The sequence below is a fragment of the Eptesicus fuscus genome, chromosome 17 (genome assembly GCF_027574615.1).
Source record: "Eptesicus fuscus isolate TK198812 chromosome 17, DD_ASM_mEF_20220401, whole genome shotgun sequence".
NCBI classification, from domain to species: Eukaryota; Metazoa; Chordata; class Mammalia; order Chiroptera; family Vespertilionidae; genus Eptesicus; species Eptesicus fuscus.
The window spans coordinates 42,323,139-42,350,672 of NC_072489.1; the positions used below are offsets into that span (position 1 = coordinate 42,323,139).

Here is a 27,534-nt window from a genome sequence, read left to right on the forward strand (position 1 = left end):
TCATGCGATCAGAGAGCAGGACCGAAGCCTTCGTGAAGTGTTCCCTGGGCCGCTGTGAATGGCTGCGATTTCCGGCAGGGACGCGGCCGCCGCCACCTCTGTCTCTTTCCACTCGGCTACCCGGGGCTGGACTTGCTTTGGGACGAGTCTGCCTCCAGGTGCTGCGCGGGGGACTCGGTTGCTGGAGGGATGCTTCTCGTGAGTTGGAAGTCAACCTGGAAGAAAAGAAGAGGACGCCAAGAGAGGTGAGGAGGCGGTTTTCGACTTCCTGAAATTGAAATTGGGGGGAGACCTGTCTGGACCCGGTTTCACCGCAGGTGCAGGTTCTGAGTGGGGGGGACTCAGGAGAATTATCACAGCCACGACCCAAAGCGGCACTGGTGGCGTCACATAGGCTTGGCTAATATTCCCCCCGAAGTGCCACCTAAGGTGACACATCAGGTGTATCTGGATGAACTCAATATTCCTTCACTTTGTATGTATTTGAAAAAAACTACACCTGCAACTCAAACCACGATTTTGCCAATACTGTCGCCTAGGACAAGGACTAAGATTGACGGTGTCATCATAAGCCCCTTCCTGCGGACTGTGTGAGTCACAGGCGGTGTGATCAGGCACGCACTCGCTTCAGATCCTTAGAACTAAACTTTCTGCCGTCATCGCTGAGAAACAGAGAGGAGAAATGAGATAGATTGTTAGTACGGATTCCTAAACTCCAAATTGCCATGCGCATTAATGCATCATTTCCAGTAATACCTGGAAACTTGCCTGCTGGCTGTGTACACAGATATCACGATGGCATTGACCAACAAGCTGGGATATCCTGGCTGTGCAGGAGCTGCAGAACCATCCCGGGAAGTACAGGGAGAGGGAGTGGCTCAGTGTTCTCACCACCCTTCCCTGGAACAGCTGGAGCTGCCGAAGCCAGCTGGCAGTTGAGACACTTGTGACTAAGAGGGCTCTCCAGGGGATTATTTCTTGCCCCTTCCACAAAAATCTACAGTCAGCTTTCCTGCTACTTCCCCAAAGTCAGTGAAGTCAGAACCAAGGGCACTACGGTAATACAGGAATTTAGGAAAGAAACAAGAAACAACGAAATGAGGAAAGGAAGAGGGAAATGAAAGCAACATGACATCTAGAAGGCCGTGGGAAAGCAGAGGGGAGAACCCTGGATGCGGGGAGGTATCTGAGGGGGCCTTAATGGGAACATGAAAACCATCCAGTTACGGATCTTTTTCTTTCCCCCCCCAGCCAAGTGATTCTCCACTTTAGAATGGGAAGACTCTACTGTGATCAATAAATGGATTCTTAGTTGTTACGGTATCTGGGAATTATATTCAAAAGACAATATATTAATGGGTTATGTTAATTTATTTAAAGGCTATATGACACCGGAGTTGAAATATTTTGAAGCAGAGCATGTCACTCAAGATTTTTAGTTGGTTGTATTTGGCCCTGAATAGACTTGCTTTATTTATTTTTTATTTTTTTAAAATTTTATTTTATTGTTTAAAATATTACAAATAGTAGTACATATGTCTCCTTTTTCCCCCCATTGACCTCCCTGCGGCCTCCCCTCCCCCCATCCCCGCACATGCCCCTCCCCCTCCCTCAGTGTCTTGTGTCCACTGGTTAGGGAAGGGTTGCAGCGGGGAGGGTTGCAGGGGGAGGAGGGGGAAGAGATCAACTGAAGGACTTGAATGCATGCATATAAACATAACTAATAGACTTGCTTTAGTGCAAGACACATGCATACAGCTGCCTAACTGTCATTTGATTTTAGGGTAGATGAGGAGCAGAAGGTATAAGAAAAAAAGGGAAATTGGGACAGGGAACAGGCTACAATGGAAGAGTTACTCTGCTTCCTGCCTCTGCAGAAAGTCATTTACAATATGCAGGAGATGGAGTGATCACTGAGCCTCGTTATCTTTAAGATCCTAATCTAATATGACTAGAGCTCAAAAGATTTAGGCGTACAGATGAAAATTCTTTGCTTCTCATGTAAAACATGCCATGGAAAGTTCAATGTCAACTGTTTCTTTTGCTGAGGCGAGTGGGAAGGAAGGGGGTCTGGGCACACAGGGCACCAGAAGGGGGCAGAATGCCATCTGGTGGTAGCCCTTGCTGATGGCACAGAAGAATGCAACCCCTGGGAACCCGTGTATCTGGGCGAGGTCTCCGGGACCTTGCGAACTAACATTTGCCGGGCGCTTTCTATGTGTCAGTCGCTGTACTGCATGCTTTACATGCAGGTTCTCATTTCAATCTCTTGCGAAGGCGGTGCTATTGTCACCAGTTTATGGACGAAGAAGCTGAGGATGAGAGCGATTGGCTGATCTGTCTACAGTCTGTGGACAAATGAGCTGGATTTAGAAGCAGACAGTGCTTTTCACCAGTGTGCTGTGTTACACAGAGGGGAAGGAAAAGTCAAAAGGAAGCGGGGAAGGATATAATAGCAAAGTGATGGAAGACAAATTAGCCTATGAGAGCAATGAGATTTGTTTTTATGGGGAAAGAGGAAAGATTCGCAAAGAGTAGAACTATGCAATTGGTTGTGTGTGACTCTGGGTAAGTGACCTTTACGCGCTCTGTAAACGTCAGCCTAACTCACCAGTTTTGGTTCCCCGGGACCCACGGTCACAGTCACAGTCTTTGGGTCGAACCCAGGCGCTGTGGCAGTGACAGAGTAGGTGCCTGGGAGCAGCAGCCGGAAGTAATCGCCGTGATCACCTAAAAGTTACAAGGATAGAACTCAGTCTGCTGATTAGAAACTGCCCCAGGTAGATAGTCTTTAAGTGAAAAAACGATCTGAGGGTTTTAGCCGACCATAAGCTTGATTTTTCTTAATAGCGTTAACGAAACTGGTTAAGATCTACAACCATCATAGGCTGTTTTACCTAAAAGGAGGATGGGCCTCAGCTTCTGAGAAATGGGAGTTTCCCTGTGCTCTGCCCTGTGAATACGGTGTTTAACTCTAGACCCTGTGTTTTTAAAAACTCATGTCCAGGAAAGGGTCACTGGGAGAAAGGTGGAATGTCTGTAAATGTTTTTGCTTGGTAAAGAGCATGCACGAGACCTCTGTTTCAATATCTGAAAAGCCACCGTGAAGAAATGTGTACCTGAAGAACTAAGCATGGGAACTTTGGGGTTAAGTTGCTGGGAGGAAGATTTTGCTAGACAGAAGCAAAGACTCCTGGGACACACAGAGCTTCCACAAAGGAAATGAGCTGCGTTGTGAAGTAGTGAGGACTGAGGCAGAGACTGATGAGGGCGCTGGAGAAGCACCACAGCTGTGCGGTGCACAACCTGCCCTAGCGGGCGTGGTGGCCTGGGTTGGACAACCAGCTGCCTCTGGGGTGTTGTACGTGTACAATCTTACATGGAGTGGGAGGGCTGGACTGAATGACCACTGAAGGTCTGACTTTGAGAATCCTATTTTCAATCTATCTTCCATCACCTCTAAGAGAGAAAAATAAAATTCAAAAAGAAGGCCTGTCTTTCTATGGCAGGGATGTAGCAATTTGGCGAATGACCTCACATCTCTTTTGAACCAATTGTGAGCATGCCTTTAGATTTCTTTTTTAAGTGTACAGCAATGAATAACTGAAATAAAGGCAATTACGAATGAGACAGTCCATAAACAGTGAGAAAGTCTCTTTTCTGCCCCCTGTTAAATGTCTGTAATTTACTTTACAATACTTTAGTAAAAGCAGTATCTTATTATGCTTTTATGTTAGACAGTTTAAGTCACACCCCAGGGCTATCATTTTCTTAACCAAGGGCTCACATCCAGGTGTGGTGGCTAGGACTGTATCAGAAAGGCCCAATTCCAATAAAAATTAAACGGTGTTTGCATATAAACAGTCATACACGCAGAACCAACATGATTATTTAAAAAAAAGAATACTGAATTAAAAACCCACAGATAAAAATATCCTCCACCACAGATAATTTGATAGACTTCGTCCAAAAGTAAGTCCGCGGGCCCTACTGCTGGGAGCACCAAAATCAACCTCGTCTTCTTCCTTTCCAGTTGATCCAGCTATCCTGCTCTTTCCCTGCTACGCACTACCACAACATCGGTCAAGAAATCCTTCCTCATTTTACTTAAAAAGAAAAAAGGAAAAAAAGAAAGGCCCAATTCTAGATGCAGCTATTATGAGGGCTTCAGCTCTCTTTATCTCTACTCAACACTAGATGCTTTGCTAGGTAGGATAATGAATGCTAGCGACGAGTTAGTTGCTAGTTTTTTTCCCCAGAGGTAAAATGAACAAGTTATTAGTTCAGCCTAATGGATCCTGGAAATGGGCCCTTACTGGTGAAATCAGTGGTATTCAATATCTGTCGATTGGCTAGAATGTTTCAGAGGCATTGCCCATCCTTGGCGTGAGTAAGGTATGAGTCTAGCAAGCCCTGAAGCTCTTAGGGATGCCTGAGGTTTGATCTCTAAACAGCCCTGGTCCCAGTCTGACGCTCCCCTATGAGGCTACAGAATCCTGCCTTTGGAGTATCACACTGCCTTTGTCTTGAATGAGCCTTTCAGGTAAGGTGTGTTGGGATCATCTTAGAGAACATGAGTGATCTCCTTAAAGCTGAGATTTCATCCAGTTTCAACAGACTGTGTGAGTTGTAAGGTGTCTGCTTGGTGTGGTAGAATGTGGCTAAGCCTTGCTGGTATCGAGGCTGTGAGAGGCAGGCAGGTCTCACTTGCCCCTAACCATTGGTAGTCACTGTGTTGCTTTAAAAACAAAACAATAATAATAATAATAATAAAATAATAATAATAATAATAAACCCTACAAGCTGTGCATGATCCAATGGGGCTGATGCAGTTTGCAGCCCCATCGTGCATGAGATGTTCTGTACCATGTAGGAGGTTCTGTCAACCTTGCCCTGCAACAGGTTTATAGGATGCATCTTGCTAGCTTTGTCCTGAATGGAGGTGTAGTGACCCGCTTGGGTCAGGGACAAGACTAAGCATCCGGTTTACAGTCCTTTCTTTTTCTACCCCTTTCACACCAGTACGAGAGCTATTAATAGCTGCAAACCCAGAAAACACCCCTAACAAAGTGATATGAGGAAGTGGCTCCTGATGGCGAGAGAGATGTGACATTTGCATTTTCCTGGTCCTTGCCTCTTAATTCACTGTTCCCATGTCTATTACCATTCCCTCCTCCAGTCCCCCACCCCCAATGGCCTTGATGTCCCTGTGAGTCTCACTGGCTTACAGTTTGGCCTCCTGATTATGCTGAAGAAGAGGGAGTGAAAGCTTCCTTCTCACCCCACTAGGTAGTGGCGACCTACCTGAGGTGACATCATGGTTAATCCCACTGACAGAAATGACAGCCTTAGGGAGATAATTGTTATTCTCATCAAGCACCATTCCCTTGATGCCTTGGTGTACCTGTCAAAAAAAAAACCTTACGGTATAACTATGATCATAAAACAGTGCACGGTGTTTTAGAGTCCCCACAGCCCTGTCTCATATACTTTTGCATTTAACCTCACAAAGATTAGCCTAATAACCCCTTAACTGGGCTCTCTGTACCCTCTCCTTATACTAAATAATGTCTTTTAAATAGAGCAATCAGAACAATCCCATTAAAATTTGAGTCAAATTGTGTCATACTCAAACCCAACTCAGAGCAACAGCTAAAGTTCTTATGATGGTCTCTAAAGCCACAGCCTCAGTTAGCTGACTGATCTCATCTCCTGCTACCTTCTCCCCTACTGTGATTATTCCAACCACAACAGTGTTCTGGCTTCGTATTTTTTTAAATTAATAAAAATTTAAATTGTGATAAAATGCACGCAACATATAATTTCTTATTTTAACTATTTTAAGTGTAGAGTTCAGTAGTGTTAAATATATTCACATTGTTGTGCAAGCAATCTCCAGAACTTTTTCATCCTGTAAAACTGAAACTCTATACACACTAAACAAGTCCCATCTCCTTCTCTCTCCAGACCCAGGCAAGTACCATTCTACTTTTCTATGAATTTGACTACTCTTTTTAAAAAAACATATATTTTTATTAATTTCAGAGTGGAAGGGAGAGGGAGACAGAGCTAGAAACACCAATGATGAGAGTGAATCATTGATCAGCTGCCTCCTGCACACCCTCTACTGGGGATTGGGCTGCAACCCAGACATGTGCCCTTGAGCAGAATCGAACCCAGGACCCTTCAGCGCTTAGGCCGATGCTCTATCCACTGAGCCAAACCAGCTAGGGCTTGACTACTCTTGATATGTCATATAAGTGAAATTATAAGGTATTTGTCTTTTTTGTGATTGGCTTATTTCACTTGGCGTAATGTCCACAGGGTTTATTTATGTTGTAGCATGTGGCAGAATTCCGCCCCCCCCCCTTTTTTTTTTTTGGTTAATCCTCACCTGACAATATTTTTCCATTGATTTTTAGAGAGTCGAAGGGAGAGGAAGAGACACAGAGAGAGAAACATCAATGTGAGAGAGACACATCAATTGGTTGCCTCCTGCATGCAGCCCAACCAGGGCCAGGATGGAGCCTGCAAACAAGGTATGTGCCCTTGACAGGAATCCAACCCAGGACCCTTCACCGAGCCAAACTTGGCTACAGCCAGAATTTCCTTCTTTTTAAGGCAGGATAATATTCCATTTTATGCATATACCATATTTTGTTTATCCATTTATCTCTCATTGAACACTTGGATTGTTTCCAACTCTTGGCTCTCACGAAGACTGCTGCTATGAACAAATATCTCTTTAAGATCCTGCTTCCAGTTTTTTGTTTTGTTTTGTGTGTGTTTTTGTTTGTTTGTTTTGGTATCTACCCCGAAGCAGATTGTTGGCTCATCTGGTAGTTCTGTTTTTAATTGTTTTGAGGAACTGTAGTACTGTTTTGCATAGCGGCTGCACCATTTTACACCCCCACCAACAATGTACAAGGGTTCCAATTTCTCCACATCCTTGCCGCCATTTGCTATTTTCTGTCATCGTTTGTTTGTTTTCTAAAGCAGCCGTCCTAATGGGTGTGAGGTGGTATCTCACTGAGGGTTTGATGTGCATTTCCCTAGTGACTGGTGATGGTGCACATCGTTCAGTGCTTGTTGTTGGCTTTGCAGTTAGTTTTGTGTCCTCACTGAGGGACCCCCTTTTCTCCAGACATGGGCATGGCTCTCTCCCTCACCCCCTTTAAGTCTGTTTAAATGTCACCTCCTCGGTAAGGCCTCTTCATAGCATTCGGCATGTTATAAGATTTATCTGATTACTTTGTTTATTGTCTGTCTATCTCTTCTCACTAGAATATAAACTCCATATGGACAGGGGTATTTGTTGCTTTATATGCACAATCCCCAGCATAGAGTACAGTTTCTGATAGACAGTTTTGCTCAGTAATGTTGAATGGATACATTTCATTGGTAGAAGAAGCCCAGATATATTGATGAGTCAGAGCAAAAGTGAGACTTGAGCCACACAGAAAACCTTGCCTGCCTTTGGAAAAACCTTCTTTTTCCATAACCATAAACGTTAAAGAATTCAATGTTACCTGCTCCAAGAATTGGATTAGGGCTTCCCGATTACCCAGCCACTCGCGCTGCAATTCCTCTTGGCGGGGAAATTTGTCGCAACTCAGTTCCAGCGTGATCTCGAAACAGTTGGTATGGAGATAATTAAAGTCTTGCATTCCTAGGGGAAAGAGCAGGGGCAGATTTAAACAACCAGTTTCCCACCTGACGGGCAATTCCAACTCTCTTTAATCCCAATCTCTCCACACACACCTCGTTACTTTCAATTCTGCCTCTTGCTATTCACTTCCTCCTCCATAAAACCTTTCCTCAATTTCCCAGTTCACATGCCTTTCTCTTGTTCCAGTTTTCTCTCTTTATAAGTGCCCATTTGTCATGTCTACCCTCAACTACTTTTGCATTTAATGACTTAAATTCATTTCTTGCCCCTCTTAGCATGTCCAAAGTCTGCTTATTGGCTGTGCCTTAACATTAGAGTAGGCACATATATAGCTTTCTGGGGACAGGTTTCCTCTTTGGACTACCATGTCCTCCAAACCTGGGAGGTTAGAAATGAGACAAATACCTTGCTTTCACATTCGTCTTCCTACCTAAGAACACAGCCCGAACCTGGAAAAGAGTTACCAAGAAAAACAACCCTGAAGAAGCAGAAGGCAGCTGTATTTTTCCTCCATCAAAGCTGGCTTGTTCCTACCTTCTATATTATTCAATCGGATTATTTTAAAATAGGTTTCTGATGATTAGAATGGTGTTTATACCACAAATTTCTTTGAGTTAAAAATTACCCATTTATACTCTGCTGGAAAACAGGCCCCCTACTGTGTGGGGACATAAGAAAACTCCTACATCTCATTTGCCAATTTAAGATGGAAATCCTAAATTTTAGTTTTAAAATTCTGGCAACTGATAGAAGCTTATACAGAAAACTCTCTGATTATTTAGTGACTCACCACATATTCATAGTATTTGACATTATCTTGTACTTTATTTGTTCTGTAATTGTTTTCAGTCTATATTTACTCTCCCTAATAAAATGATAGTAACTTTCACCTACTCTCTGAGCTAATGTGTGCAAGCAGCTGTTGTAGGAAGCTGGAGAACAACTATAGCCTGTTCCATCACTTCTCTCTCAGAATTAGAATAAGAAGGCTGCATCTTCCAGCCGAATACAGATTGCTGGGCCTTAGCCCAGAGTTTCTGATTCAGTAGGTATGGGGTGGGGCCCCCAAATTTGCATTTCTAACAAGTACCAAGGGATGCTGATGAGGCTGGTCCAGAGACCACACTGTTGGAACAATTGTTTTAATGAAATTGATAATCTTGAAGTGGTGCCAGCTTAATTTGGGGCCATGATTCTCTCTTTTTAAAAAATAAATATTTTATTGACTTTTTACAGAGAGGAAGGGAGAGGGATAGAGAGTTAGAAACATCAATGAGAGAGAAACATCGATCAACTGCCTCCTGCACACCCCCTACTAAAGGATGTGCCCGCAACCAAGGCACATGCCCTTGACCAGTATCGAACCTGGGACCCTTCAGTCTGCAGGCCAACGCTCTATCCACTGAGCCAAACCAGGGGCCATGATTCTCATTGCTTTCCCAAAGGATAGAGAGGGAAGAACAAGTATAATTTGTAAAGTTATACTTGATATTTCTTTTTTGGGGGGGGAATAACCTATTGTTTTCCTAATGTAAACTAAAGAAAGTAAAGTTTAACAAAATCTTCTTGCTTTGTATTCAAGTGAGTTTTCAGCCACTTTCCCAGTACATGGTGACTCCCTAACCTTCCTCCTCCCCACTCTCTACAGGACCAACTATCAGCTTAGTCCTCACTAGTGAGCATTCTGCTACCTAGGCTCCAACCAGGCCAGATTTGAGAAAATAGGGAAAGACAACTGCTGACACGTGATTCCTAAAAGGTCCCAGCTTCTTGCTTCAGCCGCTTCCCGATCCTTAGGTCCCTTATCTACCGAAGGTTCATCAACAGAGGTTCGGTCTCAACTCCCTGTGATGGAGAAGGCCCAGGGTGTAGAGACAGAAGCCGCTTGCTGGAAGTGTCTGCTGCATTATCAATGACCAATGTCCAGGCAAACTCCTGATCCTGGGAGATGGGCAGGGAGGGTACAGAGCATATACCAGAGGAAATGTTTGTGTCCACGCCAGCTCCTCTCCTCACCTGTTGCTCTCTGAGGCATAACTCTATGCGAGTTAGAAAAAGCCCAACATTTGTAAACCAGCTATTTCCAAATGCTTTATGTGCATTATTTTATCTAATACTCATATCAAAATTATGGGGCAAATATTGTTATTCTTAATGTACAGATAAGGAAACCAAAGCTCAGAGAGGTTAAGTAATTAGCCTGAAGCCACATAACTGGTAAATGGGCAAGCTGGGCTTCAACCCAATGTGCCGTTGAAGCCCACACTTTAACCACTTGACTATGTTATTTCCCTCCTATGCCCCAATATTCTGTGTAAACCACCAGTTTTTAAAAGGCCACAAGGTGTCCCTGCCTTCATTTTAATAAACCACAAAATGCCATTAAATGCTAACTTACGACGTTGCCATTTTTAGATCTGTACCCCCAATGCAAAATTCTATAGTATTCCTGTCACTTCTCTGAGGAAAAAAAAAGATAGCCCTGGCCAGTTTCTCAGCGGTTAGAGCGTCGGCCTAAGGATCAAAGGGTCTCAGGTTTGATTCCCAGTCAAGGGCACATACCTCCACTGCAGGTTTGATCCCAGGCCCCAGTTGGGGTGCATGCAAGAGGCAACCAGTTGATGTGTCTCTCACACATCGATGTTTCTCTCTCTCTCTCTCTCTCTCTCTCTCTCTCTCTCTCTCTCTCTCTTTCCCTCTCTCTATCTCTCTCTCTCTCCCTCTCCCCTCCACTCTCTCTAAAGATCAATGGAAAAAATATCCTCAGGTGAGGATTTTATAAAAAAGGTAATTCAGAAGGAGAAATGAGCCCCACCCTACTCCAGCTTGAAGCACTGCTGTAACCAGGCCTCCCCTTACCCTTGCTGAGAGAATACCAGGAAGCCCCATTGGTGATGCCATCCGGGAAGTAATCCCCACAGTTCCAACCATGGTGCATCCATCCATGTGCATAGGAGTAGACCTTGGCCAGCTGTAGGGAAAGTGGGCAGAAAGGACCTTGAGTGTTCCCCACTCACATTGCGATGTTCATACTTAGAAGTTGCATAAAGCCAAGAAACCCTAGGTATAAACTACTGATTATTTGCTTTAGTGAAAGAAAATACCAGCCGAGATAGAGATGGTATGTGTGTGCAGTGGATTATAGTTAAGCAACCTGAAATCTGATTTTTCCACTATCTTGGGACTAAATTTCTCCAAGTGTAAAGTGAGGGGTGGCACTAGATGATATATAAGTTCCCTTCTAGGTGTACAATTTCTTTTTTTAAAATTATTTATTTTTATATTTTAAAATTTATTTTTCAATTACAGTTGACATACAATATTATATTTCAGATGTACAACATAATGATTAGACATTTCTATACCTTATGAAGTGATCACCCCGGGAAGTCTAGTACCCATCTGACACATACATAGTTATTACAATACTAGAGGCCTGGTGCACAGAATTCGTGCATGGGTAGGGTCCCTAGGCCTGGCTGGTGATCAAGGCTGATTTTGGGGCGACTGGCGGGGCGATCAGGGGGCCCCCACTGGCACCCACCTTGGCGGGCCATTGCCACCAGTCAGGGCCTGCGGGCTGGGGCAACTCCTGTGTTGAGTGTCTGCCCCCTAGTGGTCAGTGCACATCATAGCGACTGGTCATTCCACCGTTTGATCGATTTGCATATTAGGTTTTTATTATATAGGATTACTGACTATATTCCCTATGCTGTACTTCACATCCCTGTGACTATTTTTATAACTGACAGTTTGTACTCCTTAATCCATTCCTAGGTGTTCCATTTTCTAGCTGAGTTTTGTAAAAGAAAGAAGCAAGTAAGATAGGACTTCGTCAGGAAAAAACTGTTTCAAGGGTGAATTGTATGTTAAGAAAGGAATATATTTAGAATCTCTATTAATTCCCTTTCATTACTATATTCTATCAGTGAAAAAAATGAGATATACTTGCTTTGCAAAGCAAAAACTGGTATTATTCTCTATGTAATTCATTAATTGATGAATTAATAATTAATGTTATAATTGTAATAATAAATATTATTAAGTTATATAAATTATGTTATTAATAATATATTAACTATTAAATAATCTTAATTTTATTCTATTGCTATTTTTAAACTATGTGCATAGTCTATTTTTCACTAATATAGCCCTACTATCATGAAATTGCAAATTAGAGCCCCCAAAATTCACACTTAATGCCACTCGCTTACCACCAGCACTATTAGTCTTTGGGCATATTTCTTGCTTGTCATTAGCTTAAGTACTTTTTTTACACTGTGGTAATTGTACTATAAAGCTTTCCTATATACTTATTTTTTTCATGACACTTTGGCTTATCACTCAAAACAAAATGCAGTTTTCTAGACTGTAGGCTCCTAATGAGCAAGCAGTGCTGTCAGTTATTTTCTGTGGTCTGTACCTAAGAGGGTCCTGTGTTACTGACTTGACCTGGGTTACTCTCCTGAGTCCCAAGTTCCCAGCTGGACGAGCCACCGTTCTGCATACCTTCTGGAAAAGCTTGTCATCAGGCGTGGGGGTATTGGCAGTGCGGCGGTAACCCCGGAACCGATGCTCCAGGGACTTGTCATACGGGTAATTGGCCACCACTGCCCCTCCATGGAGATTGGCTGAAAGGACAAAGTTGAGGGAGCGTATCCACTGGATTACGGCCCGAGTCTCAGGTTCCACCTGAGGAGAGAGGAGAGACATTTGAATAACTTTGTCAGTAAGTGGCCTGAGGAGATAGCATGTCCAAATAAGACAGGTCCTACCAGGTGTGAGAAGTATAGGTGGGGAAATTTTGATCTTTTGCATGATGGTTTTAAAAAATTAAGTGGATGGCCCTAGTCAGGTAGCTCAGTTGGTTAGAGCATTATCTCATACACCAAGGTTGCAGGTTCAATCTCTGGTCAGGGCACACATAAGAAGCAACCAATAAATGCATAAGTAAGTGGACAACAAATCAATGTTTCTCTCTCTCCCTCCCTCTCTCTAAATAACAATAATTAAAAGAAGATTATCTTAAAAAATTAATTGATGGAACCCTTTTTCAAAATGAAATCTTATATGGAATCCTAATATATAAAACAGATAAAAAGAGAGCATTTAGGGCAGTGAAATCATTCTGTATGATACATGTCAGGATACGTGTGGCCAAACCCATAGAATGTAGCACATGAAGAGTGAACACTAATGTAAATTATGGACTTTGTGTAATAATGATGAGTCAAAGTAGGCTCATCACTTGTAATAAATGCATCAAGCTTGACCTCTCTCTGCCCCCTAGGGAAGCGTCCTCCAATTTACCCACGGCTTCAGTGGCTTCTGAGGCACCTTTGTAGAAATTTAGGGCTCTGGTAAATAAATGTGGAAAATGCTGGTTTACAGAAATGGTTTCCAACCTTCTCCTTTGCCTAACACATCTACTGTGATGTTGACATGGTCATACCCCAATTTCATAGAATAGTGTAATATGGGCCAGGCTTGGCTAAGAAGTAAAATCCCACCCTACTGATTGCATATTGTAGTGCTAATGAGGGATGGTATTCCAAGGAAAGCCACTGGACTTGTAGTACAAGTAGATCATTTCCATCTGCACTGTTTTTCCTCCTCTCAGGGTGGATGTGCTCAGGCTTATGTGGTGCTAATGTGTCTCAGGAGCAGGCCCGCCAGCAGGATGAAACCATTCACATTACCAGGGGTGACGTGACAGGCCTCCTGGGGAGAAGTGTTGGGACCATCTGACTGAATGGGATCCTCTGACTGAAGAGCAGGGAAATGAGAGTGTGGTAAAGTAGTCAATGCTCATATAGAAAGGAAAGAGGAAAACTATGCATAAGGGCAAGACTCTGAATTTCTTTCTATAGCTCAGTGTTGATGAGCACACAGTCCACATGTAAGAGAGATTTCTCTACAGAAAGCTAGAGTTCTGTGTCAACAGTACAGTGCAGTAGAAAGAATGTTGGATGAGGAGTGGGGAGACCTGGGTTTTAAACCTGATTCCATCAATTATAGCTGCGTGAATTTAAATTATTTTTTTCTATAAGCATAAAATCTATAAAACAGAGATGGATAACACGGATGGAAGCACTCGCCACACAGTGTTGCGATGATCAACTGAAATAATTTTATAAAATACTGTGCAACTGTATGATACTGCTTTCACTTCCCTCACTACCATGGCCACTAACATCAAACATTTTGTGAGCAGGTGCCCCTTGGAGGTCCCTATGCTGGGGGAGGGAATAAATACAAAGAGGCAGTTATTACTACTCTGGGCATACTAACATGGAGTTGAGTTGATGCCTAATTCTTGCCTCTTTAGTTGATGTGAAGATTTCCAGAAGAAATTCCAGATGTTGATTTACCTGCTTCTGTATGTAAATTTCTTCCCATACCTGGCTTTTCCAGTTGTCTGGAAGTGGCAAGTGGTGGTTGGGGCCTCCGTACTTCTCATTGTAATAGATGTAGGTATTGAGGTCGGGGAAGTTGCGGTTCAGGTCCACTCCATTTGCATTGTTTCTGCCAAGCAGATATCCAGAAGCCTCTGGGCCCTAGTGGGAAAATGGAGAGAGGGAAAATGAAGGTTTCAGACTGAATCCTATATTTGAAGAACCCCTACTTAAAAACAAAACAAAACAAAACAAAATAAAACAAAACAAAACAAAACAAAACAAAAAAACAGCTTTACTGAGATAAAACTTATGTACCATAAAAGTCACCCATTTGAAATATACAATTCAATTAATTTTAGGATGTTGACAGAGTGTACAACCATCACTGCAATCTAATTTGAGAACGTTCTTATTACCCTAAAAAAAACACCTCATGCCCTTTTACAGTCACTCTGCATTTTTACTCCAACCCTTGTAGATTTGCCTTTTCTGGACATTTGACATATGTGAGACCATACATATGTGTTTGGCTTTTTTCACTAGACAATGTTTTTCAGGTTCCTTCATGTTGTAGCATGTATTAGTACTTCACTCCTTTTTATTGGTGAACTAGAGGTCCGGTGCATGAAATTCTGCACTGGTAGGGTCCCTAGTGGCTGCCGGCTGCTGGCCGGGGCCTCCCTTCCTTCCCCCGGCCAGCCCCGCCCCCTGGTCGAACTCCCAGACAAACTCCCAGTTGAGGGGACAGTTTGCATACTATGCTTTTATTATATAGGATAGCTCCATTATATTTAACACATTTTGTTTACCCATTCACCAACTAATAGACTGTATTAGTTGTCTGGGGCTGCCATAACAAATTACCACAAATTAGGTGACTTATATAACAACAGAAATTTGTTCTCCCACAATTCTGGAGGCTAGAAATTTGAAATCTAGCCATGCTTGCTAAAGGTTCAGTGGACGATCCTTCTTTGTCTCTTCTAGCTTCTGGTGGCTGCTAGCAACCCTTGCTGTTCCCTAGCTTGTAGATGAATCACTCCAATTCCTGCTTCCATCTTCGTATAGCTTTCTCCCCCATCTGTTTGTGTCTCTGTATAAATTTCTTCTTTTTTTTTTAAAAAAAAATGTTTTTATTGATTTTTTTTTTTTTTTTTTTAGAGAGAGAAAGAGAGAGGAGGGAGAGAGAGAAAGGGAGAGAGAGATAGAAACATTGATGAGAGAGAAAAACATGGATTGGCCGCCTCCTGTACCTCCCCTACTGGGGATCGAGCCTGAAACAGGGCATGTGCTCTGACCTGGAATCCAGGTGACCTCTTGGAGCATGGGGTGCATGTGTCAATGCTCAACCACTGAGTAACACCAGCCAGGCACATTTCTTTCTTCTTATAAGAACAACGGGCATATTTGATTTAGGGTCCACCCTAATCCAGTATGACTTTATGTTAACATGATTACATATGCAAAATCCTTATCTATTTATATAAAAGCCTAAGCAACTGTTACGACTGAATGACCGGTCAGCCAGTTGCTATGATGTGCACTGACCACCAGGGAGCAGATGCTTAATGCAGGAGCTGCCCCCTGACGGTTAGTGTGCTCCCACAGTCAATCTCCCACGGCCAGCCAACTTCCCCCGGTTCCTCCCCTGGCCAGCAAACCTCCCACGGTCCCTCTCCCCATCCAGCAGGCCCCATCCAGCAGCCAGCCCAGCCTCAATCAGGACTGGGCAAGATGGCCCCGATAGGCCCTGATCGCTGGCCAGGCCTAGGGACCCCACCCATGCACAAATTTCATGCACCGGGCCTCTAGTTTTCAAATAAGATCATATTTACAGGTTCCAGGTAGACATGAATTTGGGGGGATACTTTTTCAGCCATTACATGGACATGTGGATTGTTTCCACTTTGGAGCTATCATGAATAATGCTGGTATGAACACTCATGTACAATTCTTTGCGTGGATCTATGTTTTCATTTATCTTGGGCAGATACCTAGTGGAACTGCTGGGTCATAAGGTAAGTCTATATTTAACTTTTGCAGAAATAGCTAAACTGTTTTTTAAACTGGCTGTGCCATGAAAACCCCACCATCACTTTTAAAAGTTAGTATACTTGCTTATCTTTCTTCTGAGTAATATCAACCTCATGCTTACACTTCAGATTTTATCACTTATTTGGTCGTGTATTCATTCATTCATTCATTCATTCATCCATCCATCTAGTTAACCAACACTTACTTAAGTCCATCTCTGATAGACACTGGGGAAAGATAATGAGACATTATTTTACCATTCTAAGAATTCACAGTATATGTGGGGAGTCAGATGTTTATACAAATAACTAAAATAAATTCCATGTAATGTTTTGGGTGGCCTTGGAGAAGGGGAATAGTGTCCGCTGAGCCCTGCTGACTGAGAGAGTAGAGCCCCATGTGGTGACTATTCCTAGAAGTAAGGTGAAGGGTTCAGTGCTGGGCAGCTAAAAACGCACAAAGGTACTACCAGTCTCCTATCTTACAAAGAAATCTTTTTTTCACAGATTTCTTCATTTTCATGGCATCCTGCTTATATTTTATTCTTAGATATCATTGAGAACATAATGTTTTTTGAAGTTCTCTTACATTTCCTACATCAATTTTATCCAGTGAAAAACTCTTATCTGATTTTTTTCAGTTTGGAGTTTGATTTTTCACTTCATGAAATAATGATTTTTTCTTATGCCTCTAGGGCAGTGGTCGGCAAACTCATTAGTCAACAGAGCCAAATATCAACAGTACAACGATTGAAATTTCTTTTGAGAGCCAAATTTTTTAAACTTAAACTTCTTCTAACGCCACTTCTTCAAAATGGACTCGCCCAGGCTGTGGTTATTTTGTGGAAGAGCCACACTCTAGGGGCCAAAGAGCCGCATGTGGCTCGCGAGCCGTGGTTTGCCGACCACTGCTCTAGGGGTTTTTCACTACTTTTCTATTAGTATCAACTAGCTCTTACCTGTTCCTATTAACAGCTATGTTAATTTACCTCTCAGTATTACTGCTCACATGGGGCCATTGGCTAAGCAGGCAGGTAAGGAATCCCCTTAACTGAAGGTTCCCATAAGCAGGGCTGGAGGTATATTAGTTTCCTGTTATTGCTGTAACAACTTGTCACCGATTTAGTGGCTTCAAATAGCACAAGTTCATTACATTTGGAGTTTTGGAGAGAAGACTGAAATGGGTCTTACAGGACTAAAACCAGGGCTGTTTCCTCCGCAGGCGCTAGGGGAATCTGTCACAGCATCCCGAGGCCACCCACATTCCTGGGCTCCTGATCCCTCCTTTCACCTTCAAAGGCAGCAGCATGACATCTTCAATCTCTGACTCTGACCTTCTGCCTCCTTCTTCCACACCCAACAGACTTGTGGTTGAGGACACTGGGCCCACCAAAATGACCCAGGATATGAAGGTTACTTGTTTAGCAACCTTTATTCCATCTGCAACTTTATCCCCCCTTGCCATGTAACATACCATATTCACAGGTTCCTGGGATTAGGACTTGGGCATCTTTGAGGGAGTGTGTGTTTGTGTGTGTGTGTGGGGGGGGGCATTATTCTGCCTTACTCAAAGCTGGTTTTTATTTTTTCATTTTATTTTAAATATATTTTATTGATTTTAGAGAGGAAGGGAGAGGGAGAGAGAGAGATAGAAACATCAATGATGACAGAGAACCATTGATTGACTGCTTCCTGCACGCCCCCTACTGGGGATCGAGCCTGCAACCCAGGCATGTGCCCTGGACTGGAATCGAACCGGGGACCCTTCAGTCCGCAGGCCGATGCTCTATCCACTGAGCCAAATCGGCTAGGGCCAAAGCTAGCTTTACAGTTTGGTGGCCAGGCTGGTCTTCCATGAGACAGGTTTCTTCTGGGTATGGAGGTAACTCTGAGAGTTTGATAACCTAATGGGTCCTCTTGGGATTCAGGTTCAAGCTCTGCTCCTTCTGAACAAGTGCACAGCAGGCAAGCAAAAGAGATTGGCTCCTTAATGATACCCATAGGATTTAGAGAGCTGGCGGGGGTTTTCCCCACTTCCTCCCACCCCCACTTCATCTCACAAAAGATGTGGGCAGTGAAGGGTCAAGAGAAGGACAGCAGGCAGGCCTGGGGTGCCACCCCCTCCCCAACTCTTTCAAATTTTTCTGCTCTTTTGGGAACTCAAGTCTCGAGGCACCTCTCTGATTTCCAATGAAGGGAAAAGGTTTTGCTTCTTCATTTGTTATATCACACCAGCAGGAAGTGGTGAGATTGCAAAGGTCAAATTTGTGTTGAGTTCGATATCTTGGCTCCATTCCCCATCCTGTCTCTGCTCACCCTCCAGCCCTACCCTGCTTAGAATATTCTTGCTCACGAAAGGACAGGTACCGTGGGGTTCTACTTGTATGGCTCAGCGTGGTCAGACTCATGGAGTCGGAGTGGAGGGCGGCTGCCGGGGGCTGTGGGGAGGGGAAGTGGGCACTGCTCAACAACGGACATTACATTTGGTTGAGCGGAGGGAGAAGTGCTGGGGTCTGCTGTACAGCGTTGTTCCTGTAGTTAACAGTACTGTCTTGTACACCTAAAATTTTGTTAAGAGGGTAGATCTCATCTTGAGTGTTTCTACCACACTAAAATAAAATAAAAAATTTAATAAAGCAGTGAATTCTAGTTTTTAAAATGAAAAAAAAATTTCAAGACCGCCCCAAATAAAACATTTTTTTAATTAAAAAAAAAACTTTGCACCTTAACTCCCTCCCCCAAAACAAAGCAGGAACGTATTCATTGTGTAAGGCAGGTGTCTGGCTTCACCCTTGAATATTCCGATTCAGTTGCGGGAAGGGGGTGGACTCTGTATTTCAAAATATTCACTTATGACTGTAATGTACAAAAGAATTGCCGCTTTAAAGTTAGGCACACTGACATTTTGAATTTATGTTCATAAAGTAAAAACCCATAGACACTTTTTTCTTCTCTCTCCCCTGCAAATGAAACTTTAAAATAAAGAATTAAAAAGCTGAATACTACACTAGTAGAGGAAAAAAACCTACAGAAATCAAGTATGAAGAATCTAAAATTAACCCCTCACTTCACAGTTCTGGGAAAAGCTTGATCTCTGCTATCCTCCCCCCTTCCTCCCCCCTCCCACCCCAACCCCAATGCAAATGTGTCTTGAAGGAGGAAGCAGAGCATTTAGGGTTCGAAGCCAGAAGTTCAGGGAAGGAGGTCTATTTTGCAATATCCCTTCATGCCTGCATAGTATTGTCCAGTTTACAAAGTGTCCTCACAAATATTGCCTCATTGACCTTCCCAATAAAACCAGGAGGTCAGCTTGGTCTGCGTGGCTCAGTGGTTGAGCATCGATCTATGAACCAAGAGGTCACGGTCAGGGCACATGCCCGGGTTGCAGGCTCAATCCCCAATGTGGGGCGTGCAGGAGGCAGCCGATCAATGATTCTCTCTCATCGTTGATGTTTATCTCTCTCTTCCTCTTAAAATATAAAAATATAAAAGAAAAAAACACAGGAGGTCAACTGGAAAGGTGTTGAGGGAACTGAAATTCAGAGAGCCCACATCATTGCATAGGGTTTTATAAGCCCTGAACCCAAATCTTCATACTTTCTTATATTTCTTTTCTCTCTGTGTTACATAGTGACACTGACTGTGGCACCGAGAGGACACACTGTCCACTGGCTTTTACTCTATCCCTTACGATGGCTTTATTCTCTGCACAGCGCGGTACCTGGGCGGCCGCCACCTCGTAGCCATCTGGGTTCATGGACGGCATGATGTGGATGCGCGTGTCCTGGACCAGCCGCAGGATGCGCGGGTTGGCGTTGCGGAACTCCTCGCACAGGAACTCCGACAGCTGCAGCAGCAGCTCGCGGCCCAGCACCTCGTTGCCGTGCATGTTCCCCACGTACTTGACTTCAGGTTCCACTGCAAGCGTGAGAAAGACACGCGGGACGATCAAAGATGGGGGACGTTTGCAAGTGGATGCCTAACTTTGCAAAGGGACCTCTTCCCTCTCTTTCATCAGCGAATCAGAGAAAAGCTCATGCTTCCGTTGGGTCTTTTCCAGGAATCCCCAAGCCCCTTTCCAACAAATGGCAATCCCAAACGCTACAGGAATCCATGCCAGGGATAACAATGACTACCATGCATTGACTCCCTACTGTGTACTAGGCATTTGTGCTCAGCACTACTAATCTTCACAGAAACCTTGTAGAGGGGTCATGGTTAGCCTCAGGATGAGGGCCCTGGGGAGGCGTGAGGTTAAGTCACTTGTCTGAAGTCACCTAGCTAGTTAGTCTGATAGAGGCCAAAGCCCAGGGACCACTTACAGCAGCTCGCTGCTTCTCAGAGACAAGTCTTTTAGGATAAGGGCGGTGTTTTCCCAAGACCTGCTCACGTAAAATGCTCTAGGACCCTGCTAGTGGTTCTCAACCTGTGGGTGGCGACCCACAGGTTGAGAACCGGTGCTGTAGAGCCTAAGACCATTGGAAAACACAGATATTTACATTACGATTCAATAATAGAGGCCAAATTACAATTATGAAGTAGCAACAAAAATAATTTTATGGTTGGGGGTCACCACAACATGAGGAACTGTATTAAAAGGTCGTGGCATTAGAAAGGTTGAGAACCACTGCTCTAGAACCACGTAAAGAAAATAACTCTTGCCCCTTTTTAAAGGAAGGAGAAAAGCTCTGGCCAAGTGATTTATCTTCCTCCCTCTACGATTTCCCTTCCACCCATCTTCCTGTCTCTGTGATTTTTCTGATTCTGGACCTCTTCATCTCTGTATTTCCAAATCCCCCTCAACATCCTTGTAGGCTCTGGGAAGTCATCTTGGGCTCTCGCTGCTGTGCGCGAGCTCACTGCTGAACTTCCCTTTTATGGTACTTACCACTTTCTACTCTGAGTTTTACCTAATTTTGCATAGGTCCTATTTTTATTTACTGGACCTGGCCTTTCCAATATATACATTTTAAAAATATATATATTTTATTGATTTTTTTACAGAGAGGAAGGGAGAGGGATAGAAACCTAGAAAAATCGATGAGAGAGAAACATCGATCAGCTGCCTCCTGCACATCCCCCGCAACCAAGGTACATGCCCTTGATCGGAATCGAACCTGGGACCTTTCAGTCCGCAGACCGACGCTCTATCCACTAAGCCAAACCGGTTTTGGCCCAATATATACATTTAAACAAATATTTTAGGGCATTTATCTTGTGTACATTTATCTTGTGCAGCAGTCTTTCCCCAAAAAGGATCATGTAGTAAACTTAACCACAAGGATCATGTAGTAAATTTTCCATAATGTGTAGTCTTTAATCTTAGTGCATTTCTTTAATCTTAGATTATGTCTTTCTTACTTTTCTTAGTGTTAAAATATCCCTTCTTTTAAGAAAGGATGGTGATAGCTGATGGCAGGTAGTATCTTCAACATCCTTGTTCAGTAAAATAAAATTTGGAAAATATATTTTAGTCTCCTCCAATCTCTCTTATTTATTTAAAAATATTTTTAACTTCTTTGAAATCTAAAAGTGGGCAACTACTGCCCTATAGAAACTAGCAGAGTGCTTTGCTCTTAGTAGGTGCTCACTGTCAAATTCTTTTGTCTCTACTTTCAATCCAGTATGCGGAATCCGACCACTTATAACAACCACTGCTGTCATTTTGGTTTAAGCCCCTACACTCTCACACCTGGATTATTACACGAAATCTCCTACCTGAACTCCTGGCATCTGCCCAGCCCCATTAAAGTGCATTCCCCTGAGTCAAAGTTTTATTATAAAGAGCCAGATAGTAAATACTTTGGATTTGTGAGCTATATAGTCTATGTCACAGCTACTCAACTCTTGCAGTCCTAGACAGTACAAAAACAAACAGGCGAGGCTGTGTTTCAAAGAAACTTTATTTACCCAAACAGGCAACTGCTCTGAGTGATCTTTACGTTTTTTAAGTCAGACCATGTCACTCTTCTGCTTAAAACCCTCCAGTGGCTTCTGGCTTCGCTCAAAGGAAAAGGAAAAGCCAACATCTTTACAAAAGCCGGTAAGGCCCTCCCCAGGCTCCTCCTGTTCCGCTTCCCTGACCTTCCTGCTCCGACCTGTCTCTTGCTCTCCCAACGTTCACTCTGCTGCAGCTGCAGGGCCTCCTCGCTGTTCTTCGCACGTGCCAAGCTCCTGCTCTCTCCTCTGCCTGCAGTGTTTTCCTTCCCAATATCAGCTTGAGGACATATCAAGTCATTCAGTTTGACTGAAATATCACCTTGACAGAGAAGCTTTTTCTACATAGCACTGACCTCTCCCCTACTCTATCCATAGTACTGAATAACATTCTCTATCTCTTTTTCCTGGTTTATTTTTTTTCTACAGCACTTATTTTTATCCAATACTATATATATATATGGTTACCCATCTACTGCCAGTCTTACCCAGCTAGAATTAAGGCCCTGAGGGCAGTGTCTTCGTTTTATTCTCTGTTGTATATTCAGAATTTACAAAAGTGCTTGCATATAATAGTAATCAGTAATATTTGCGGAATGAATAACGAATAAGTGAAAGGAACAGGTGGATGAAAAGCTAAGTTACAGGTCTCAGAGAAAAGAAGGACCGAAATGAAAAAGCCTGAAGGAAGGCTTGAAGGCCAGAAAGTAGAGGGGGCATCCGGAAGAGGGCATGGAGTAAGGAGGGGCTAACTCTGCAATGTCCCTTAGCACCCACAGGCTTCCACAATGAACACACGACACGAGTGAAAGCAGGTGCTTGCTATGGAAGCGAGGCTTCAGAGCAAGGCCCTTATCCGCACTTAATCATTCACTCCGGCCTTCCTTCTCCCTCCCTTACCCATCGGCCATGTAATATTCTGAAGCGGTCACGGACAGAATCCACCTGGTGTGCAGCTGTCAGTGAAGGTCTTTAAGCAGGGGGGTGAGATGATTGTATCAGCATTTAGGAAAATTATTCTGGCATCTCGGTGCTAAACGGAAGGCTCAGAGAGTGGTGGCCATTAGGAGTTACGAGGTCAGTTAGGAGCCTAGTATAATTGCCTAAGCCAGTGGTCGGCAAACTCATTAGTCAACAGAGCCAACTATCAACAGTACAATGATTGAAATTTCTTTTGAGAGCCAAATTTTGTAAACTTAAACTATATAGGTAGGTACATTGTTACTAACTTAATTAGGGTACTCCTAAGCTGGCCTTTGCTAAAAACTCAAGGGGCCAAAGAGCCGCATGTGGCTCGTGAGCTGCGGTTTGCCGACCACTGGCTTAGGCAAGTTGGGATGAAGTTTGGGCGAGGGTGGAGGGTGTGGAAGGGAAGCAGAAGAGAGGTTTGAGGGGGACAGTCTGAAGGAGGAACCGACATAACTTGGATGTCACAGTTGTTAGAAGTAAAGCAGTGAGAAATTAGAAAAAAACTCAAACGCCCATCAATAAATGAACAGTTAGATACAACCATGCAATGGAATGTTATACAGCCAAACGTGATGATGATGTAGATCTACATTTACAGACATGGATGCCACTCATAAAAGGCTGTGCAGTGAGAAATGCAGTTGCAGTATGATCCCACTTTCATAAAACAAACCGTGTGAGGGGGTTTTAACTATGCACAGAAAAAAGTCTGGAAGGAGATACATCAGTATATTAGCAATGTCATCTGTGAGTGGTGGGATTATGACTGAGTTTTTTTCCCCCCTTCTCTAATTTCTAATTTTAATCCAAACATCACCTGCCTTTATAATAGAAACAAACTAAACAACAACCACACATAATGCAATGAATAAAACTAATACCCCAGACCTCAAACCCTCTCCAGGATACCATGCTCTATGTCACCATCCTCCCCCAAAGAAATATCCCTAAACCCTCCTCAGTTTCCTGGCAGAATGAGAAGGGCTAATTGTTCCTGCTTACGTCTCCTGAGGCATTAGATAGAGGATGACAGAGTAATAAGGGGGGGAGGGAGGGGCAATGGGAGGAAAGGAAATGGGCAGGAGGGGGGATGGGAGCAGGGAAGGAGGTCCTGAGCAACTAGAACCTAAAAGAGAGGAACCACCTGGAGCCTCAACTGAGATTGCAGCTCCCCAGGGGTGGAGGCCATCTGAGGGCTGAAGCAGGGAAAAGTACTCAGCACAGGAGGAGGGGGGGGTGCTATTTGACAGATGGAGGGGTCCAGGACCTCCCCCCCCCACCACCACCACCCTCCTGAGTGGATTTGTAAGGAAGGGTCCTGCCCTCGACCCTCCAAGGACTGCCGGGGGCTTACAGGGCTCGTGGATCCCAGGGTAGTCGCTGAATTCCAGCACGTAGAGGTGCCTCCCCTTCACGCTGCGCCCCACGCTGTAGACACGCGTGATGTAGGGGCATTCGTTGTGCACCTTGTACAGCGTCCGCACCAGGTCATCATAGCGGCGGTGGCGGAAGGTCACCGGGGCGGCCCACGGGAAGAGAAGGACGAGGTGGAGGGAGACCGAGAGCAGGCCTGACATCTCGCCGGGGCTTCTCCCGAGGGAACCCCCAAACCTGCCTTCTTCAGTCAGGATCCCAGGGCCGGGCACCAGCTCTCCCGGCAGTGAACGCAGTGTGCCCGCACCTGGGAGGAGGTGTGGGGCCGCGCGGGCCGCAGCGGGGAATTATTCCTGTGGCTCTGGAATCATCCCCTCTCCTCCCCCATGTCCCTGCCTCTCCGAGCGCAGGAGAACCCTTTGAAGGGGTTTTGCACGTCCCCAGATTCGGTAGTTGCACCGATTCTGGTTTACTGATTAACTGCACTGGAAACGGGCTTCGATAAATAGCTGCTTATAACCCTTTGATTCCCAGAGAGTTTTGAAAATCTTGGGCGAGGCTTGTTCCCTATGTTATAATGTAATGTATTTTTTAAAATTGATTTCAGAGAGGAAGGGAGAGGGAGAGGGAGAGGGAGAGAGAAACATCCATGGTGAGAGACAAATCACCGATGAGCTGCCTCCTGCACGCCCCTCTGGGGAGACGGAGCCGGCAGCCTGGGCATGTGCCCTGACTGGGAATCGAACAGTGACCTCCTGGCTCATAGGTTGCCGCTCAGCTGCCCCCTGAGCTGTAATTTAAAGAAGAGCAATAAAAGAGAGGCTGGGTCCCTGTCCATCCACCGCACACGCCGCTGCCAGACCATCTTTCTGGAGCCCGGCTCTGCCTTGTCCCTTTCCTCCCCCAAAATCTTTTAACAGATACCACTGAAAAAATGAAGAGATAAGCCACAGGGTGGAAGTAAACAATTTTAAACCAGGTATCTGGTAATATATTCAGAATACATCAAGAACTCTTGCAACACAATACTAGAACAAACAACCCAAGTTAAAAACAAGTACAAGACTTGAATAGACATTTTATTAAAGTAGAGATATGAATGGCTAATAAGCACATTTAAAGATGTTCAACATCACTGATCATTAAGAAAAATGCAAGTTGCCCGTGGATAGAGCGTTGGCCTGTGGACTGAAGGGTCCCGGGTTCGATTCCGGTCAAGGGCATGTAACTTGGTTGCGGGCACATCCCCAGTTGGGGGTGTGCAGGAGGCAGCTGATCGATGTTTCTCTCTCATCGATGTTTCTAACTCTCTATCCCTCTCCCTTCCTCTCTGTAAAAAAATCAATAAAATATATTTAAAAAAGAAAGAAAATGCAAGTTAAAACTATTTCATATCCACTAGAACGGCTATAATAAAAAAAGACACACTAACAAGTGTTGGTGAGAATAGGAAGACACTAGAATCCACATGTAGTCGTGAGTACACAAAACAGAGTTCATTCTTGTATTTTTATTTGTTAATTATTTTATTATTTGTATGTGTTACATCTGCACACCTACATTTGCCTGCCCTGTATATTGCCAATGGGAATGTAAATGGTGCCACTACTTTGGAAAACGGTTTTGCAGTTTCTTAAAAGATTGAATATGCACTTACTATATAACTCAGCAATTTCACTTCTAGGTATCTACCTGAAAGAAATGAACATATGTCTACACAAAAACGTGCTCATGCATGTTCATAGCAGTATTGTGAACAACAGTGGAAAACAGTGGAAACAATCCAAATAATCATTGATTGGTGAATGGGTAAACCAAGTGTGGCCTAGCCAGACAATGGAATATCACTGACATGAAAAGGAGTGAAGTACTGATAGAGTGTGCAATATGAATGAATCTTAAAAATATTATGCTCAGTGAAAGAAGTCACACACAAAAGACCACATATTATATGACCCAATTTAGATGAAATGCTTAGAATATAGAGACGGAAAGTAACTTAGAGGTTGCCTGGGGCTGGGAGTAGAAATGTAGAGCAACTATAAATGAGCACAAGGTTTCTTCTCAGGATGAGAGATGTGTTTTTAAATTAGGTCGCGGTGGTTGTACAACTCTTCAACATATAAAGATTCATTGAATTGTATATTTAGAGCGGGTGAATTTTATGGCATACAAATTATATCTCAAAAGAGCTTTAAATAATTAAGTACAGCCCCTAAAAGTTAACTACAAATTTATTGTACAACCCAACAATTTCACTCCTGAGTACCTTATCCAAGAGAACAAAGATAGTTCATTATTTGTTACAGCTTTTCAACATGTGTTTAATACATGTTATATATCAGGTATAGGAGGGACTGGGAGTCCAGAAAGAAATAAGATATTTTCTCTGGCCTGAAGGACTTTATATTTTAATCAAGGAAGTTAAAACACACACACTCACACACAACAACAACAACAACAACAACACAGTTATAGCATAACTAGAGGCCCGATGCACGAAATTCGTGCAAGGGGCTCGGCTCTCGCAGCCCCAGCTTCGTCAGGAAGGTCGTCCGGAGGGTCATTCTGCTGTTCGGTCTAATTAGCATATTAGCTCTTTTATTATATAGGATGCCATGTTTGAAGAGAAGTATGCACAGTTTTTTTGAAAGACAAGGGAGTGACACTGAAATCAGACCAGGGGTAAGTGATAGGAAAAGTTTAGAGAAAATGATGCCTGGACTTGGTTTGGAAACACAAATAGGAGTTAGCCAAATGGAAGGAGAGGATATATATGTTCAAAACCTCTTCTCTGTTGGTGTACTTTACCATACTTTTTTTTGAATTGGCAGAAACATTTACAGAGGCTTTAGAAAGATAGCAAATGGTTTGGTGTGGTGAGGAGAAAGGAGGGCTGTTGGGGAAGAGAGGCGACCTGACGTTGGAAAGATCATAAACATAGGTCATGAGGGCCTGGGTGAGGGAGAGAAGTTTGGACTTAACTAAGGAGAATGGAGAACCAATAAAGAATCTGAACTGTGGAAGCAAGGGGCAAGTTGACATGATGTGATTGGCTGTGGCTGGCGTTGAAGGAAGACCACGCTGGCTATGGTGTGACCTGTGCGGGGGTGGGGGGGTGGAGGGGTGGGGGATGGGGTGGGTTTGAACCCAG

General features: G+C 43.7%; 1 protein-coding gene across 1 annotated transcript; it reads right to left on the bottom strand.

Moving 5' to 3' along the window:
* CPN1 (carboxypeptidase N subunit 1) lies at positions 1-24,583 on the bottom strand. Its single transcript, XM_008144175.3, is given in 10 exon segments — positions 1-188; positions 191-215; positions 2,612-2,730; positions 5,305-5,404; positions 7,530-7,669; positions 10,529-10,640; positions 12,179-12,361; positions 14,071-14,226; positions 19,822-20,018; positions 24,361-24,583. Coding segments are annotated over 10 exon segments (1,443 nt in total).
* Positions 24,584-27,534: the final 2,951 nt, after the last annotated feature.